This window comes from Anser cygnoides, chromosome Z (genome assembly GCF_040182565.1).
Source record: "Anser cygnoides isolate HZ-2024a breed goose chromosome Z, Taihu_goose_T2T_genome, whole genome shotgun sequence".
NCBI lineage: Eukaryota > Metazoa > Chordata > Aves > Anseriformes > Anatidae > Anser > Anser cygnoides.
The window spans coordinates 72237177-72255169 of record NC_089912.1 but is presented as its reverse complement, the minus strand read 5'-3'; the positions used below and the strand labels follow the sequence as shown (position 1 = coordinate 72255169).

The 17993-nt window shown below is 39.4% G+C and overlaps 2 protein-coding genes across 2 annotated transcripts in view; one reads left to right on the top strand and one right to left on the bottom strand.

Moving 5' to 3' along the window:
* Window positions 1–3728, bottom strand: part of MTREX (Mtr4 exosome RNA helicase) — a 46965-nt gene extending 43237 nt beyond the window's left edge. Inside the window, exons 1-3 of the mRNA XM_066988915.1 lie at window positions 3475–3728; window positions 3097–3228; window positions 1409–1475 (exon numbers count right to left, since the gene is read on the bottom strand). Coding sequence (XP_066845016.1) covers window positions 1409–1475; window positions 3097–3228; window positions 3475–3728 — 453 coding nt within the window. The remainder of the gene's footprint in view (window positions 1–1408; window positions 1476–3096; window positions 3229–3474) is intronic.
* The window catches only part of DHX29 (DExH-box helicase 29), a 29479-nt gene continuing 15169 nt past the window's right edge, over window positions 3684–17993 (top strand). Inside the window, exons 1-17 of the mRNA XM_048049427.2 lie at window positions 3684–3873; window positions 5156–5235; window positions 6039–6152; window positions 6717–6846; window positions 7223–7365; window positions 7781–7906; window positions 8649–8775; window positions 9067–9237; window positions 9861–10026; window positions 11161–11284; window positions 11703–12299; window positions 13092–13235; window positions 13335–13511; window positions 14113–14253; window positions 16273–16417; window positions 16628–16748; window positions 17837–17921. Coding sequence (XP_047905384.2) covers window positions 3684–3873; window positions 5156–5235; window positions 6039–6152; window positions 6717–6846; window positions 7223–7365; window positions 7781–7906; window positions 8649–8775; window positions 9067–9237; window positions 9861–10026; window positions 11161–11284; window positions 11703–12299; window positions 13092–13235; window positions 13335–13511; window positions 14113–14253; window positions 16273–16417; window positions 16628–16748; window positions 17837–17921 — 2781 coding nt within the window. The remainder of the gene's footprint in view (window positions 3874–5155; window positions 5236–6038; window positions 6153–6716; window positions 6847–7222; window positions 7366–7780; window positions 7907–8648; window positions 8776–9066; window positions 9238–9860; window positions 10027–11160; window positions 11285–11702; window positions 12300–13091; window positions 13236–13334; window positions 13512–14112; window positions 14254–16272; window positions 16418–16627; window positions 16749–17836; window positions 17922–17993) is intronic.

Sequence of the window (17993 nt, the reverse complement as noted above, 5' to 3'; positions counted from 1 at the left end):
GGGGGTGTTGGTTGATGAGAAGCTCAACATGAGCCAGCAATGTGCGTTTGCAGCCCAGAAAGCGAACCGTATCCTGGGCTACATCAAAAGCAGAGTGGCCAGCAGGATGAGGGAGGTGATTGTCCCCCTCTGCTCTGCTCTTGTGAGACTCTGCCTGGAGCCCTGCATTCAGCTCTCGGGCCCCCAGAACAAGGACACGGACCTGTTAGAACATGTCCAGGCAAGAGCCACAAAGATGATCAAGGGGTTGGAGCACCTCTCCTGCACGGACAGACTGAGGGAACTGGGGTTGTTCAACCTAGAGAAGAGAAGGCTCCTGAGAGAACTTATAGCGGCCTTCCAGTACCTAAAAGGGTCCTACAGGAAAGCTGGGGAAGCCTTACAGGAAAGTCAGGCAGCATAGCAATAGGACAACGAGTAATGGCTTTAAACTAAACGAGGGTAAGATTAGATTAGCTATATGGAAGAAATTCTTTACTGTGAGTGTGGTGAGGCACTGGCACAGGCTGCCCAAGAGAAGCTGTGGATGCCCCATCCCTGGAAGTGTTCAAGGCCAGATTGGATGGGGCTTTGAGCAACCTGGTCTGATGGAAGATGTTCCTGCCCGTGGCAGTGGGGTTGGAATTAGATGATCCTTAAGTTCCCTTCCAACCCAAACTATTCTATGATTCAGTGATTCTAAGACAGAAGAAAAAACAAATGGAGCAATGTACATGCAAGTACAGGAAAGTTAAAATTTACATATTTAATACTCATAGAAACTCTTCCTGACAATCATTTTGAGATGAAGGATGATTAAAAATAATAAAATAAAAATCAGCATTAATGCTTCTGATTTTTCGTATTATAATTGTATCATTTCCATTAACATAATCTGAAAATAGATAGTTTTCATTTTCTTGCTTTCACATAGTCTTTTTTTCCCATTTTACCAAAATGTCATTTTCAACACAAACCAGCTTTACAAGAAGGTCTTTCTTTCTTGAAACAGACTAGGAAAATACTTCCATGCACTGCTGAACAGTAACACTGTACCATGAGTACAGACTTATTTCAATAATCTGCAGGCTCTCTTCCTCAAGAACAGCACTCAGAATGTGCTCAATACCTTTTAAATACAAAGATCTACCAATATTATCGAGTTTTCCACAACCACTCATTTTATTGCATTTATCATTCAAACAGCTTCTAGTACGATATCCTGTTGAATTTTAAAGTATATTTTGTGCATGGACAATGTCAGGTGCATACCTCAAACTATTTACAGGCCTGTTCAATCTTAAATGTACTATCAAATGACATATAATTAGTACAATAATAAATACAAACAATATTATAATACTAGCAGTAATGCATGTACTTCTACAAAAAAGCCTAGAGTTTCCATGTTCATTTGCACTGCACTCACCTCATGTGTGCAACCTTCAACAGTTTCCACAGCTTGCACCTTTACGTGTGGCATCAGGTCTGCCAGACTAAAAATATATGAGTTAGGATTGCCCAGGAATACATGTAAGAATCCTGTTTTCTTTATAAAATGATAAACGTTGAACTTCACCTTTACTTTAACTGTAGCACTAAAAAAAGGATGCACAAACTTAAACTGGACATTTGGTAGAGGTTACTACCAGTACTAAGAACACCTGTAAGTTAATGTTTTGCTATTGTTTAAGCGTACTTTAGCTACTACTTTAGGATTTTAAACATTTTAAAAACTTGCATCACAAAATTCCTCTTGGGTCACATTTATAAAAGCATGTTCCTGTAGAGTTTTCCAATTAAATATGGACTTTTTTTCTCAGTATACAAAAGCAAAATTCAAGACCTGTATTTTATGGTACTGAATAACAGCAGCCTGAAACAACCCAAACAGCTGCCTTAAGACAAGAACCCTCTTTTTCTTTATCCTTCTTTCATGGCCACAAGCAGCTAGTGTCTCACGGCATAAAACAGTCGTTTTCTCATGCGGTATTTACATACTTCAGTAAGCTATAATAGACAAGTACACATTTTATTGAGACCACTCACATAAAAACTAACTTAAAATGGTAACTCTGGTTCTGCTTTGCTTCTGTACAAGTACTCTATGATTGCAATGTTCTGAAAAGTCTTCTCATGACTGTTCTCACAGAAAATTTTATCTTGAACTTGAGAAAAAAATGACCACTTAAGAGCAATGAATTCTGTCTGACAGAAGCGATATGTCACCCAGAGAAAGGTACAAGAACTCAGCAAGCACACACTTTTTACTTCTGTAGTTGAGTCTTCTACATCTTGAACTAGGAGGTACACATCTGTATTTGGTAGTTCCGCATGAAGTTTTATTCCATGAACTTATCTAATTGTTTCTGAACCAACAGCAACGTCCAAGTTCCCAACAATCTCTTAAGACAGACTACGCTGACAAAGTTCCTGCACTGTCCCTTCAATCTATTTTTTCACAACCCTCATAATACCTGTCAGGAGGTTCTAGAAAGAAAACAGACAGGCGCACAGATCCTAAGGCACAAAAATGGCACTCTAGCTACCCTTCGGTTGCCTCATCTCCCCAGCTTTCAACATGTCCAAGCTTTCCCTCTTCTCCATGTCAGGTACCTGCCATTTGTGTTCAAATTTAAAAGAACGTCTACACTTCTATCACAAATACGTCCTGCAATTATAATCTTACACGCCTCAAAAGTCTTTTTTTCTGTCCCTCTCGTCAAGTTCATATTCCTGTATCCGAAGCTGATTATGTCTTCCAGTGAGGTGGAAGGAGGCCTGCCTCCTCACTGCTTACTGCTTGCCACAGGCCTGAAACAAGCACAACGCCTTCGACCAACAGCCCCTGATCCACGTGCAGTAACAACACACAAACGTTGCATAATGGTTAACTACTGCTTTGCAATATTATTTTAAACCCCTCCAGTGCTCATCACTGGTGAAGCTGTACTACTAGCACATCCTCACATAAGTAAAGTTAATAAAAAACGAATAGGCAAATCCACCTTCACACAAAAACACTGCGAGGCTACATACGCTGACTATTCACGGGTGTTGTTCAGCTAACAAGTACACCCGGCTATAATTCCCTCACACAGCAGGCTGCATACTTACTTTGTGTCTTCTGATACAACGTCTTCCAATTTTGGTTTCTTTCCTGAAACCGCATCTTCTGTACTATTGACCTCGGCTTCCCTTTTGGCCTTCCCTGGCGCAGCCCCTGACGGCGCCTCCTCCGATCGCTTTCTGCGAACACACACACACACAGAGCACCCTCAGGCCTGCCTTTTACGAGCACATTTCCACAAAACCAGCCGGTGTCCGCCCCGCCGCCCCGGGAAGCCCCCCCCCGAGGAGCCACCACGCGTTTCCAAGTCACCTCCCGGCCGCCCCGTGCCCCGCGGGGTGCCCGGCGTTGGGGCCGGAGCAGCACCGCCGCCCCGCTCCGGGGGTGCCCAGCGACCCCCGCCGCCCCCCTCCGGCCCCGCTCACCCCGTCCTCCTGGCGGCCTCGGCGGCGGCCGCCTTGCTCTTGGCGGCGGCCGGCTCCGCCTCGAACACGCTGAAGAGCTCGTCCCCGAACGCGTCCGCCATCTTCCCCCCGCTCCGCTCCGCTCCGCCCCGCCCCGCGCCCGTCCCTTTCCCTTCCTGCCTGCCCCCGGGCCTCGGCCGGTTCCGGATCCGCTGCGGGCACGGAGCGCCATGGGCGGCCGCAACAAGAAGCACCGCGCTGGGGGCTCGGCCCATGCCGCCTCCACCGCCGCCGCCGCCACCGCCGCCGCCCGGGCGCGGGCCGCCGCCGAGGCCGGTGCTGCCGCTGCCGCTGAGGCGTCGGGCGGCCGAGCGGCCCCGCGGCCGCCGCCCGCCTGCAAGGAGCCTCGCGTCAAGCAAGGTGAGGCGGAGCGGGTTTTGGGGCTGGGGGTCGTAACGAGGTGTGGGTTTCAGGGAGAAACACGGAGTTGAGCGGGGCTGGGTGAGCGGCGGGGCCCGGAGGTGTCCGGGGAGGCTGGGCTGCCTGTAACGCCAGCCGGTGCGGCGGGCTGTAGGCGAGCTGGGCAGCGGTCGGGTCAGGCCATCCCATATCCCAGCTTGTTAACATGAAGTCCTGCAGTCCCTCGCCCCGTATTTTAAACTTCTGAGCCACTTAACTATGCTTTTCCAAATCTGGGCTCTGATACCTGTGTTTCCATGTCTCCCGCACCTCCAACACCACAGTACTTAGTTATTTACAGAAGCTGTCCAGCACGGGTGAGTCGTCCTGCTGAGGAGCTGGGGGGCAGCAGCACCTCAAGGAGCACCCTGCTTCCCTCTCCGGAGTGCCGTGCGGTCTGGCAGGCTGCTGAAAGCTCCGAGGCTGCTCAGCTCCTTTCTGTCTGCACCATACCAAGAACAGCGCTTGCATTCTCAAAAGGAACAGCATCTAGAATCAAGCTGGCTGTTGTGAGAAGCTAAACAATTTCAGTGATGATAAGTAGCATTGTGAACAGATATTTTTCCACTAACAGCTGCTAAATGAAAAGTAAGAACGACTGTAGCAGGTTAGACCACAGACCTGTGTAACCCAGTACCTTCCCCTAGACTGGGTCCAAATGCAGGTACCCAGGTGGGGACAGACCAGACATGCAGTGATACTTTCAGAGAGTACATCCTTCTCCAGTTGTGGCTAAAGGACTTGCTGAGCCATGTAGTATTTCTATTCAATATCCTTCCAAAAAAAAAAAAAAAAAGATTTCATTGTGCAAAACCATCCTGCTTCCTCTTGGGCTTAGACAAATGTCCTATACCCACAGCTTCAGTGGCAGAGCTGTGCTATGGAGCTGTGCATTTTGTAATTAAAACAAACAAACCATCACTCTTGCTTGCTTTGAACTTGCCATTAGCTTCCCTGTTTGGGGAGTATTATTCCCTGCTCTTGTATGGATAGTAGTCTGTCAATCATTTTTCCTCATTGTGCCACTCAGGATTTTATATTTTGTCTCCTGAGTCATTCGTTTCTTTACCACTCATTGGTAAATGGCCTTTCCACACCATTTAGTGTTCTTATTGTTCTTACGTGTATGCATGTTACTGGCATATTGGTGTAATACTTGCCTCATGTTGGATCTGCTTTAAAAACCATAAAGAGTGTTCTCTGCACTCTGCGTATGTAATTGATGGTTGTTTGCAATTTGCAGGTCCAAAAACTTACAGTTTTAGTTCACCAGTAGATTCCAGTGCTGCTGCTGCTGCAAATCTAGATAAGTCTGTTCTTAAGGTGAGTATCTTCTTTAGGTAAAAGAACGTTGTGATTCATGATACTCTTTTACCTGAGTAAATATTTCTTCAGCTATATGTGTTACGTTACACCTATGAACTACGTTCATGTGTTAGACCTTGTCTCTTGAGCTTGAGCTGTTTGGGGTTCTGAGTGTGCTTTGAGAAATGGGATAAAGCAGTAGGGTGGAACATCTGTTTTTAAGTAACAAATTATACATTACATGCAGGGCTGTGAAGAGCAGTGTTTGGGCTTCTGTTGTGCACGTATGTATTTCTTCATGTCAGAGGAAGAATACAGATTTTACATGGCACTCTCAGTGACAACTAAAGCTTCATCCATGTTTTAGAGATGTTAAGAATACTAAAATTTTGTCTGGATTTTTTTTCCTAATCCAGATAAGAAGGAGAGTCTCACAGGATTGTCTTAATGATCAAATTATTTTAGATTAGTGAGCTGAGAAGAGAGGCCTTGTTCTTTCCAGTAAATTATTTTTTTAAATTACTTTTTCCTTACATTATGTCAAGGGAATTCCTGTATTTTTTAAGATATAAATGGGCCTTCTCTGTAATAGGGGATGACTTTTTTTCTATTTCAGGTTAAAAAGAAATCAACAACATAAAACTTAAATAAATCTGTACCTTTCATAAGAAAGCTTTGCCAAACTTATGGAAAACTGGAAAAGCAGGGATTTGAATGGCAGAAAGATTTCTGCATTCTAATTTCCTTAGGAATGAAGAACATGGATATATCATAGAAAGGTGTGGTGTTTTGCTTTGTATCAACTGTTTTTCTTTATGCAGGTAATGATAAACAGTAATTTGGAGAAAAGGATTATTGATATAATCAATGACCATAAAAAACAAAATGATGACAAAGGAATGATTTCCAGAAGACTTACTGCTAAGAAACTGCAGGTAGAGTTTAGAATGTTGTCCTCTGACCATTGTTGATTTAGAGTAAACAGTTTCTTTTTTTTTTTTGTTATTCATATTTCTGTGCATAGTACAAGCCAGTGTACCGTATTTTCCAGTAATTGCATTAATGATTAGCCGGTGGAATCAGTTAGCATGTTTATCAGGAAAGACATGTCTTCATGCATTCAGTAACCACCATCAGAGTATCTAATCAAATAGATAGAGGAATAGAAGTTAACCTCAATGTTTTAAGGACATTGTTTCCTACGTTTTTAGTTCCATGTCATAGTTGGAAAACTGCAGATTTATCTTTCTACACAGAAAATATGCACTCTATTCAGAGACTGGGATGTGGCTTTACTTATACATATGTATATATATTTACATTCAAAATTATTATGAGCTTTGTTTTCAAGACAGGATTTTCTACTCTGCCTTCTGATATGTTAATTTATGCTTTTTTATCTGTTTAATCTCAATTATCTGATATGTGGGAAATAGAAGTTTGAGCCTTTGTTAAATTGCTAGGTTAAATCTTAATGTTTAACTTTTTTTAATTTGTAGGATGTATACATGGCTTTGCAAAGGTTTTCCTTTAAGACTGAACACATTGAGGAAGCAATGAAAAACACACTTTTATATGGTGGTGATCTTCACTCTGCACTTGATTGGCTTTGTTTAAACCTTCCTGATGGTAAGTATAGTGACAGAGAATTGACTACAGTTTTTAATTGAAGAACAGTAGTTCCAACTCTGATACGGAAATACGTGAAAGTAGCAGTCAAATATATTGTTTCATTTAGACCAGTAGTCATCACGGTTTTCCTAGCTGTGCTGCTGACTTGTTTTGTTACTATTTTTTGAGTCTTACAGTCTTTCTCTTCCGATTCTTAGAGTTTTATCAAAGTCCAATGAGCAAATGCTGACTTACTCAAATGTTATAGCCTGATTTTTATTTTGGGCATACTGTTGTTGTTTTATGTTCCTCCAGTTGGCTCCGAACACACTTAAAAAGATTTTTCAGTAGTCATTATTGACACATTCAATGACATGGGTTTTTTGTTTTGAAGATGCCTTGCCTGAAGGCTTTAGCCAGCAGTTTGACGAACAGCAACAGAAACCTAGAGCAAAATTTTGTTCTCCTGTGTCAAAATGTGAACCTCCACCTCGCTTAGTAGATAAGAAAAAGAAAGAGAATGGCCCTGAAACTAAGGTAATTTGAGAAATTTATTTGTATTTATTGGTGGGAAGAGAGCATGAAATTTTCCAAAATCCATAATTTGCATCAACTTCAACAGTGACGTGGAAAACTTCTGAAAATATAATATGCTTAAATAATACTGCCATCCACATTGTTTTAACTACAGTGGAATGGTAATTTGAAAGGTAACGTTTTTCCATGTGAAGTCTAAAAGACTCTGTAATTTGTTGTTTGTGGTAACTTTTGTTAAGTCATAGCTTAATTTTTTCCAAGAATGGGTTTGTTCCATTTATTTACAAGTAGCACTCTGTCATATAACTTAATTTATATAAAATCTTAAGCAGTAGTTCCTAAACTCTGACTGAGAAAAAACATCGGTGGTTTCACTTACTGCTATCATTACTTTTAATTTTGGTTGTTCTTCCAGGAGACAAATGCAGAGAAAAAGAAAGAAGTGAGTATGAAGGAGTGGATTTTGCGATATGCTGAGCAACAGAGTGATGAAGAGAAAAATGAGTCTGTGAAAGAGACAGATGAAGAAAAGTTTGACCCAGTAAGAGAGTAATGTTTCATGAGAAACATTCAAAAACTTTCAAAAATCGATATAGAGTCATTTAGGCTGCAAAAGATGTCTAAGACCATGTGGTCAACCTTTAACCTAGCACTGCCAAGTCCACCATTAAACCATGTCACCAAGCACCACATCTACATGTTTTTTTTTGAAGACCCGTAGGTATGGCGAGTCAACCGCTTCCCTGGGCAGCCTGTTCTTCACTACTTTACAACCCTTTCAGTGAAGAAATTTATCATAATATTTGACCTAAACCTTCCCTTGCACAACTTAACGCCATTTCTTCTTGTCTTAAAGATATGTCTTGTATTAAAGATATGTCCAGCACATCTGCAACTAGTTGATTGGTTTGTTAAAAATTGAGGGTTGAATAGCTAGCATTTTTTTTTTTTTTTTAAATTAAGATTTGGCATCAGGCAACTGAATGGAAATATGCTGGTAGTTTTCCTTTCCTCCATTGTTTTTTCCTCTTATTTTTTTTAGTACTGAGCTCAAAATATTGAGTGTATTTTTCTGGGAAGGAAGGATTTTTGAAACACATCTCAGTGAGATTAGGAAGGTGGTTATAAAATTTTGAGAGGTTTTAATTGTTCGTTACTTGCACAAATGAGAAACAAATATTTTTTTAAGCTTAGTATAAAGGATTACGTTTTTATTATGAAGGTTATTAATGGTGACAAGAATACAATATTAAAATTGTGATTAATAATTCTATTTGAAATAGAATGAGAGGTATGTACACCTGGCTGCAAAACTTTCAGAAGCAAAAGAGCAAGCAAGCATCTCCAAGCAAGACAAAGACAAGCAAGGCCAGAAGGTGGCACAAGAGAAAATAAGAAGAATTCAGCAAGGTAAAGCCCTGCAGATCACCTGTGTTTCATTTTGTGACTTGCATATTTGTTAGGCAAGTAGGTCTCTTGAGTCAGGTTGAATTGATTTCATCATCTGTCGTGCCACTCACTGTGTGAACTGCAAGCTTTCCTGAACTTACTGTTTTCACGTGGGTCAAACTGTAAAAAGTCAGTAAAATTTCACTTCTGGGTTTTCAGTGCTCAGTATGAATTAATGTAATTATTCTTCTCTTTTTAAGGAACAAAATGCTCAGCAATTGGTAGAAATAAGTTCTATATTCTCTTTGACAGAAATGGCAATGCTTGAAGAGCATCCTGTATTTGATCCGGCTGTGAAAACTTCAAACCAACAACAAAACGAAAAGAAAAAAGCTCCCTTACCTCAAGCTCCTGTACCTCAAGAAACCACTTTGAATCTGAGTTTGCTTGAAAAACCTGAAGGTGCTGCAAAGGAAGAGAAAGGTGTGGTGGAACTTATTCAATACAAGCCTGGCACGTACCACAGATTTACAGTATCAGTTCTTTTTTTACGGGTTGTATAGCATTTCAGTGTGGAGTTGTCAACTTTTCATTGTAGGAATGGCAGGTGGGCTGTCTTGCTGACCAAGCTAACTTGAGAAGATCCATACATGTTTTAGCACATGATGCTAAAAGCTATTTTTGCCATACTGTCATGTCTAAAATCTTGTGTTTCTTTTTTCATTGCTACAGGGCTAGTGACTATTCCCATTAATTGTCACCTTCACATCTTTCTAAACTGTTTTCGTTGTAAACCTTCAAACTGTTAATATTTTCCTAACAACAGAATATTAGTAAAAGCTCTTGAATTACTGAATGATCAAAGATTGTAAACAGAATATTGTAATTAATTTCCCACTAGGAATTGATTTCCTTTCTTGAAAAAGCAGGAATTTCTGTCATTTGTCAGCACCAGTATTTTCTGTTCATTTAGTAGAGCTGCAGAACACTTCAGAAAACAGTACTCTCTAGTGAAAACAGACTTGTAGAGCAGATAAAACATTTTTGAATGTAAAATAAATACAAGTTTTAGGAGAATTAAAGTATGTGTCATTCTACTCTTGTAGCCAAAAAGAAAGAACCTCTAGACGTAAGAAACTTTGATTACAGTGCTCGAAGCTGGACTGGTAAATCTCCAAAACAATTTTTGATTGACTGGTGCAGGAAGAATTTTCCCAAGAGCCCAAATCCTGCCTTTGAAAAGGTTCCAGTTGGAAGATACTGGAAATGTAGGTATGTATTTCCCATAACCTTTACATTTTCATTTTGGTTTATTTAAAAATAAAAATGCTCAAAACTTCTGTTTTGTCATGTTGGTCCAGGTTTATATCAATGTAGTGTGTTTAACTTGAGTGATTTCAGTCCAGTAGGGAAGTATTTCACTCTGGATAGCTCTGGAGAAGTAACACTTCAGCTGGACATTACAGCAAATGTAAACCTCTGAGTGATCCCTTAAAGAGGGGATCAGCTTATTTAGCTTTGAATTCTGTACTGCTGTGTGAAAGGTTCTGAAGCAAATTAATTCTGTAAAATAATTTTGGACAACTAACTTCTGGCATTCTTGTTCAAAGCAATACATTAAGCCATAGGTTTTGGTCATATGAATACCAAAAACCTTTTTGGGATTTGTTTAAAGCAGACGCTAGAAACCTGTGTAACAGCTACCATAAATTTGTAACCAAAACACTGCAATATCAGTGACTTTTATGTTTCTTTTCAAATCTAAGTCTATAATGTAGTGCTGTAAAATACTATAAAGTATAATATAAAGTATATTATCATACGCAAACAAAGTAGACATGGCATTACAAATGAATAGTGCTTCTTGAAGGAACTAAATAAAATGGAAATCCCAACTTCTTGCTTCAAGGTAGAAGCTACTAGCTGTTTAAACATACTGTTCCTCAGAGAATATATGGAATTTTACTGCTATATGACTGGCATGTCTCTGTTAGCAATCTGCTGAGATGCTAACATCTGTTTAACTGGCATCTCAGTAACTTGTCTAAGTGATTACACAAAGGCACACCAGTACTTGGTTCTTCTTTCAAAGCAGCTAACCTTAAAGGTGGTGTGTATGTGTACAAATACTTCTGCTTTAAGGAAAATGAAGGCAACGTAAAGGGAGAAGGGGGAGAACCCACTTCACCCTACAAAGGTGCTGCTGTAATCTGCTGAAATTTTTCTGCCATTCAGTCAAATGTGATCAACTGTGTCTGTTCACAAAAGATTATTGAAAAACATTAATTTTTTTTAGATTAATTCCTATATTTGATTTTTACTCATGTTTTAAACAACATTAACAGGTGTGCTGTTTATATAGGTAGCAAAAATTAAGAGAAATGCCTGTGTGAATCTGTTTTTAAGGGTCAGGGTTATCAAGACATCAGATGATGTAATGGCAATGTGTCCTACAATTGTAACAGAAGATAGTATGCAAGCACAACATCTAGCTGCTACTTTGGCACTCTATCATCTAACCAAGGGACAGGTAAGGCTTTCACCAATATTACTGTTTTTAGCTTGGAATCTCCCTTTGCTTTTTTTTTTAATTGTAGTCTCTGTAATTAAATTTTAAAAACAGTTTACTCAAGTGTTATCCATTAAATTCTTTGCTTGAATGATATAATACTTTGCTTTTATTGACAATCACGGGCATTGCAGCATATGGGGAGGAAACTATTCTGTAGTAAAACTGTTCTTTCAGTGTTGCAAAGAATGCAAGATAGCTGAGAATAAAATGTCTTGTTGATGTTAATATAACTGGTTTCACAGCTTCTGTATTTACAAGTAGTTCCGTATCTCAAGTCTTACCATATCTCCTGCTACGCAAGCTCATTTACATGTAAAATGTTAGTAACATTACTGAGTAGTATACAGAGTAATTTTTTTCTGTTTTTCTCCCTAAGTCAGTTCATCAGTTGCTGCCTCCTACCTATCGAGATGTCTGGCTAGAATGGAGTGATATTGAAAAGAAAAAGGAAGAAGAAAACAAGATAGAAACTAACAAACCTCGTGATAACTTTATTGCTAAATTATTAAACAAACTAAAGCAACAGCAACAGCTACAATCTGAAAACCAACCGAAAGTATCTGAAGGTCCTGAAGATTCCTGGGAAAATTTAGTTTCTGATGAGGACTTCAGCAGTCTTTCACTTGAGACGCCAGAAACAGATAATTTGGAACCTTCCAGGATTTTGTTCAAAAAGCTGCAAAGTTCCCCCAAATACCAGAGGCTTTTGAAAGAGAGACAGGAGTTACCTGTGTTTAAGCACAGATATTCAATTGTGGAAACTCTTAAAAAACATCGAGTAGTTGTTGTAGCTGGTGAAACAGGCAGTGGTAAGAGTACTCAGGTGCCCCATTTCTTGTTAGAAGACTTGCTGCTAGATGAGGGGTCAAGTAAGTGTAATATTGTTTGTACGCAACCACGGAGAATCTCAGCAGTGAGTTTGGCTACAAGGGTTTGTGAAGAGCTAGGCTGTGAATCTGGACCAGGAGGAAAGGTAAGATGCATCTTGATTCCTATTTCTAATCTTGATCAAATTTTAGGAAGATGGATTCTTGGTACAAAGTGAAAACATTATTATTCCTTACACAACCAAATTAGATACTATTTTTTTCTTGAGAAAGGCTTCTTGCTATGTCAGCTGCTTTTATAAATTGTCAGTGCTGAACTTCTGGGTATCCATTTGTGTTTTCTAAAAAATTTTACCAAGGGTGACTAAGAGCAAGTGTTTAATAATGGGGATTGTCAAACATTGGAAAAGATTGCCGAGAGAGATTGACATCCCCATTAGTAGGGGGTCCCCATCAGTAAGGGAAAATTGCCCTGGATATAAGGCTGAGTAATCTAATCTGACTTGAAGCCTGGCACAGCTTTGAGAGAGGTCCATTCCAGCAAAGTTCTCTGTTATTTGAAGAAAAGCAAGGTCATGTATGTTTTATGGTAGTCTATTTGTGTGAAATCCCTAGGGGGATTCCATACCTGCACTGCAAAAATATTTTTATTTGAGGACTGCCAAGAACCCTTAAAAAGAATACTGAGGTTATTGTCTCTTTTCTGCTCTGGAGAAACTCAGGTTGCTATATTTCAATATATTTTTCCCTTTCTTAACAAAATCAAATGTATGTATTAAAAAACAATGTGGCAGTCATTCGCTATACTATTTAATTAGCAACTTGTGCAGTGTTGGGTTCTAACAGTGCTTAAATTTAACTTAATTTTGAGCGTCTGTTGCTTGTCTACTATTTTAAGTTATTCCTGTATTTTTAGTGTCATGTTATTTCTTTTATAGAACTCCCTGTGTGGTTATCAAATTCGTATGGAATCTAGAACAGGAGAAGCCACCAGACTACTATACTGTACAACAGGTGTTCTGCTTCGGAAACTTCAAGAAGATGGTCTTCTCTCGAGTGTGTCTCATGTTATTGTAGACGAGGTTATCAGCTCTTTCTTTTCTGCAGAAACTATAGTTATTTTGGGCCTAGACTTACCATCTTTATTAAGAAGTTAGTATATGTTTTTTTTCCAATTCTAGGTGCATGAAAGGAGTGTCCAGTCTGATTTCTTGCTAGTTATCCTGAAAGAGATCTTGCATAAACGTTCAGACCTGCATCTGATTTTAATGAGTGCTACTGTAGACAGTGAGAAGTTTTCCAGCTATTTCTCGCACTGTCCTATTTTAAGGATTTCAGGGAGGAGTTACCCTGTTGAGGTAGGCAAATGTTTCTCTGACTTTAAAAGGCACTTTGCACCTATACCGTGTTTGCTTAGTTAGTATTTGAAATAAATATAATTATATATTATTGGTCAGAAAAATATCTTAAGTATTTATGTCACAGGCTTCTAGCCTTTTTCCATTTTGAAAACTTCAGTGCTTTGAACTACAGAATTGTACTGTTTTTTTTTCTGATATATTATCAGTTGATTAAAATCATTCTCATCTGAAGACAGTGACATTTTGATTTTTATCTATTGAATGTAGGTAGTAAGGAAAGTACTGAATTCTCCTGTCTCTCTCCACATACAAAAAAATGCAGTGACAAAGTTGCATGTTTCTCATGGCTTATAGTATAGGTAATGTCAGTGATCATATGGAGAGATCCTTTAACATCTTTTAACAAATTCATAGCAAGTCTTGGGTTTTCAAAAAGCATAAGAAAGATTAAGCTGAAGTTTGCAAGATCTATTAGACCATTAAACTGGAAAGGGCTGCCCTGTTCAGCTTCGTATGAACAAAAAAAAAAAAAAAGAAGAACAAAAAAGCTGCCAATAAGTTTTTGACATGCCTTTTTTTTTGTGAATTTTTAATAAAGATTTTCCATGTTGAAGACGTAATTGAAGCAACTGGCTATGTTCTGGAGAAAGACTCAGAGTATTGTCAGAAGTTCCTAGAGGAGGAAGAGGAAGTAGTGATAAATGTTACTACCAAAGGAGGAGGCACTACAAAGTATCAGGTAAAATAGGCATTTCTAATTTCAATTTAGGAGTTTTATTTTTGTTTTATTACCTTTTTCTCTGTTAATTAAATGCAATTGGTTTGTATAATATCAAGTGTTCTTTCAGCAGTTGACACAAGATGCAATGGCACTTCTACAGTGCAAATCAAGTATTTGCTAAAGCCATGTCCTTATGTTTGTCTCAACTCCCTTATTGCTGCCATAATTTTGACACATTTGACACTGAGATCTGCTGTTTCTCTTTTGCAAAATCCCAGCTCTAATCCTGTACGCAGCAAGAGGAAAAAGCATTTAAATAGGTTCTCCCAAAGAATTATCCTCAGTATTGAACTAAGAAGAGCAGAAAAAGCAAGGCCACATCTCTTTTAGCGAAAAACTTGCCAAGATCCTCCAACTTGTCATGCCAAATGGGATAACTTATGTTAAGATTTAAGATTGTAGAGCTTTTTGGATTGACCGTCTATGGTTAATCTTGTAACTGTTCTACAGTGACAGCTGGACGTGTTTTTGAATTAAAACTTTTGAAGGGAAGCGTATGAATGCCTCTGACTACAGGCAACTGTAGACTGTTAAGCTCTAGGCTGTGTATATTTTGGGTGGATACCTGTCTACTAACTTGTTCCCATGAGGTTTCTGCAAGACCACTGTTGTGGTTTAACCCGGCTGGCAGCTAAACACCACACAGCCGTTCGCTCACCCTCCCCCCTCCCTCTCTGGGATGGGGGGAGAGAAACGGGAAAGTGAAGCCTGTGAGTTGAGATAAAGACAGTTTATTAAGACAGGAAAATAATAATAACAATAATAATAATAATAGTGATAATGGTAATAGTATTAACAATAATAATGTGTAAGAAAACAAGTGATGCACAATGCAATTGCTCACCACCCGCTGACCGATGCCCAGCCTATTCCCGAGCAGCCGGCCCCCCCACCCCGGCCAGCCACCCCTATATATTGTTTAGCATGACGTCAGATGGTATGGAATACCCCTTTGGCCAGTTTGGGTCAGCTGTCCTGGGTCTGTCCCCTCCCAGCTCCTGCTGCACCCCCAGCCTGCTCGCTGGCAGGACAGAGCGAGAAGCCGAAAAGTCCTTGGCCTGGTGTAAACACTGCTCTGCAACAATTAAAACATCAGCATGTTATCAGCGCTCTTCTCATCCTAATCCAAAACATAGCACCCTACCAGCTACTATGAGGGAACATTAACTCTGTCCTAACTGGAACCAGGACAACCACTTAGTTTGGTGTGATCAAACACGGGTGTACACATGTTCAAAGCATGCTACCATGTGATTTGCAGATTTTTCCTGAAGTGATGGTTACTCCATACATCACAACAGCATGTTTTGGTTGAAACCAAAGTGCTCTCCAGAGTGCTCCTCCATCTTTATGATTTATTTCTGTAGAGATTCCAGTACAGAAGGATATGTGGTGGAAAGCTTCTTTCTGAAGTGGTTTAACAGTGAAATAATTTACAATGGTTCCACTTAACACAGAAGCCTTATGCTAAGTATGTATGTCCGAGATATTTATAGACGATTTATTATTATTAGAACAAATATTTATCTTCCTTCCCCTTACCTCCTTCCTCAAAACACTGCAGGAGCTGTCACATAATTGACTCTGAACTTTCTTTTCAACCATTCATTGAGGAGGGGAATGTAAGGGAGAGAAGAAAAGGGAAGCTGTTTTCTTACAATATAGAATTTGAATTCTGAAATTCTACTAATTAGATTATGGACGTGTGAATTGCTTTAACTTGTAAAACATACTGTGTAGTACTGCTTGCATGGACTCTTATGCCTTTTTCATCTGGGATGTCAATTACCAGTAGCAGTTATCTATCTGTACATAGGTTATGTAGATACCTGTGATTTAATCTAACTCTCACTGTTTTCCATGGGAAGTTTGTCAATTAAATGTCACTTATTATGTTTTAAGAAGCCTAAAGTGAATGACAAATTGACCTCTTTTTTATAAAACACTGAGCATATGATTTTTCCTCTTCCTTTCTAGGAGTATGTCCCAGTCCAGTCTGGATCTGGTATTGATTTGTCTCCTTACTATGAGAAGTATAGCAGTCGTACACAGCAAGCAGTCTTCTATATGAATCCTTACAAGATCAACCTTGAACTTATTTTGGAGTTGCTTGCATACTTAGGTACAGTCTGCTTCTTAACTTTATATATTGTGACTGCCCTTTGGATTTATTTCCCACTGTTAGCTAGTGATAAGGATTCTTGACTTAATTTTATATGAAACGTCCTAGAAAGTATTTACCACAGGACTCAGAATTAGTTCTTGTTCTCAACTGAGGCTGTCCGCAAATGCGTGTTTGTTTTAAATGTGTGTCTGTATTGTCACTTTCCAGATAGAAGTCCCCAGTTCAAGAACATTGAAGGGGCTGTGCTGATCTTCTTACCAGGCCTTGCTCATATCCAACAGTTGTATGATCTCATTTCAACTGACAGGAGATTTAGCTTGCGTGACAGGTAACAGATATTTTCTATAGTTAATTGATTAGCTTGATGAATATGTCCTTCTTGATTGTTAAAGCCTGCTATTCTTGAGAAGTGAAGTTGAGAGTTATACCTTTGAGCTGGTTTTACTGCAAATCCATTTTTATTATCGAAGCAAAGATGACAAGTACTTAGAAATGGTACATTCATAACCGTCTCTTTTCTTTTGACTTGACTTTTTGAACAAACGTATTTAATCACAAAATACTCAACTACTTCATTTCCACTTCTTAGGGCACGGGGGATAGTATGTCTGGGAAATAGCTTTTCATGGTATACTGTTTATATAGAAATGGCTGCTTACTGAGAAAAGATCCACAAAAAGTAATCTGCTAAGAGAAGTGGCATAGGGTTGTAGTGACAGTTTTGAAATTTGTTTTATGAGTAACTAAAAGGTAGCAATGCTATGACATAAAAGGAGTATTTTCAGTCAAATTCTAAAGATTTGTAGATGGCCTTAGGTGTCAAGCTTTAGAAGAAAAGGAAGTTACGAATTTCTGTGACTCTCTTCTCTGAAGGCTTTTCTCACTCAGGCTAAAAGTTGCCTATGTTTATAGTTGTGTACAAAGCTCTAGTGACAGTCCTTATCTCAGAAGCATAATGTAAAGAACTCAGTTTCATGGATGCCTAAATCCCCCACCCTGGCCAGCTCTCCCCATATTAATTTTCAGCATGACGTCAGATGGTATGGAATACCCCTTTGGCCAGTTTGGGTCAGCTGTCCTGGGTCTGTCCCCTCCCAGCTCCTGCTGTACCCCCAGCCTCTACACTGGCAGGACAGAGTGAGAAGCTGAAAAGTCCTTGGCTTGGTGGAAGCCCTGCTCTGCAACAATTAGAACATCAGTGTGTTATCAACATTCTTCTCATCCTAAATCCGAAACACAGCACCATACCATCTAGAAGGAGGAAAATTAACTCTATCCTAGCTGAAACCAGTCATGCAAAGTTTTGCTCTTTCCAGTGTGCATTCTAGTTGCTTTCTTCAACTTGCTGTAGTATTTCTGCTCTCATTTTTACTGTATCTTAGTATACATATTGATTAGCATAACTTCTTATTCTAGGCACAGATTGATAGCTTTGCATTCTGTTCTTTCAACTCAAGATCAAGCAGCTGCATTTACAGTACCTCCACTTGGCGTTAGAAAGGTATGTTAAGCAAATTACACCACTGAAGAATTTTTTTTATGAGTGTGCAACTATGAATTTTTAAAAATCAAA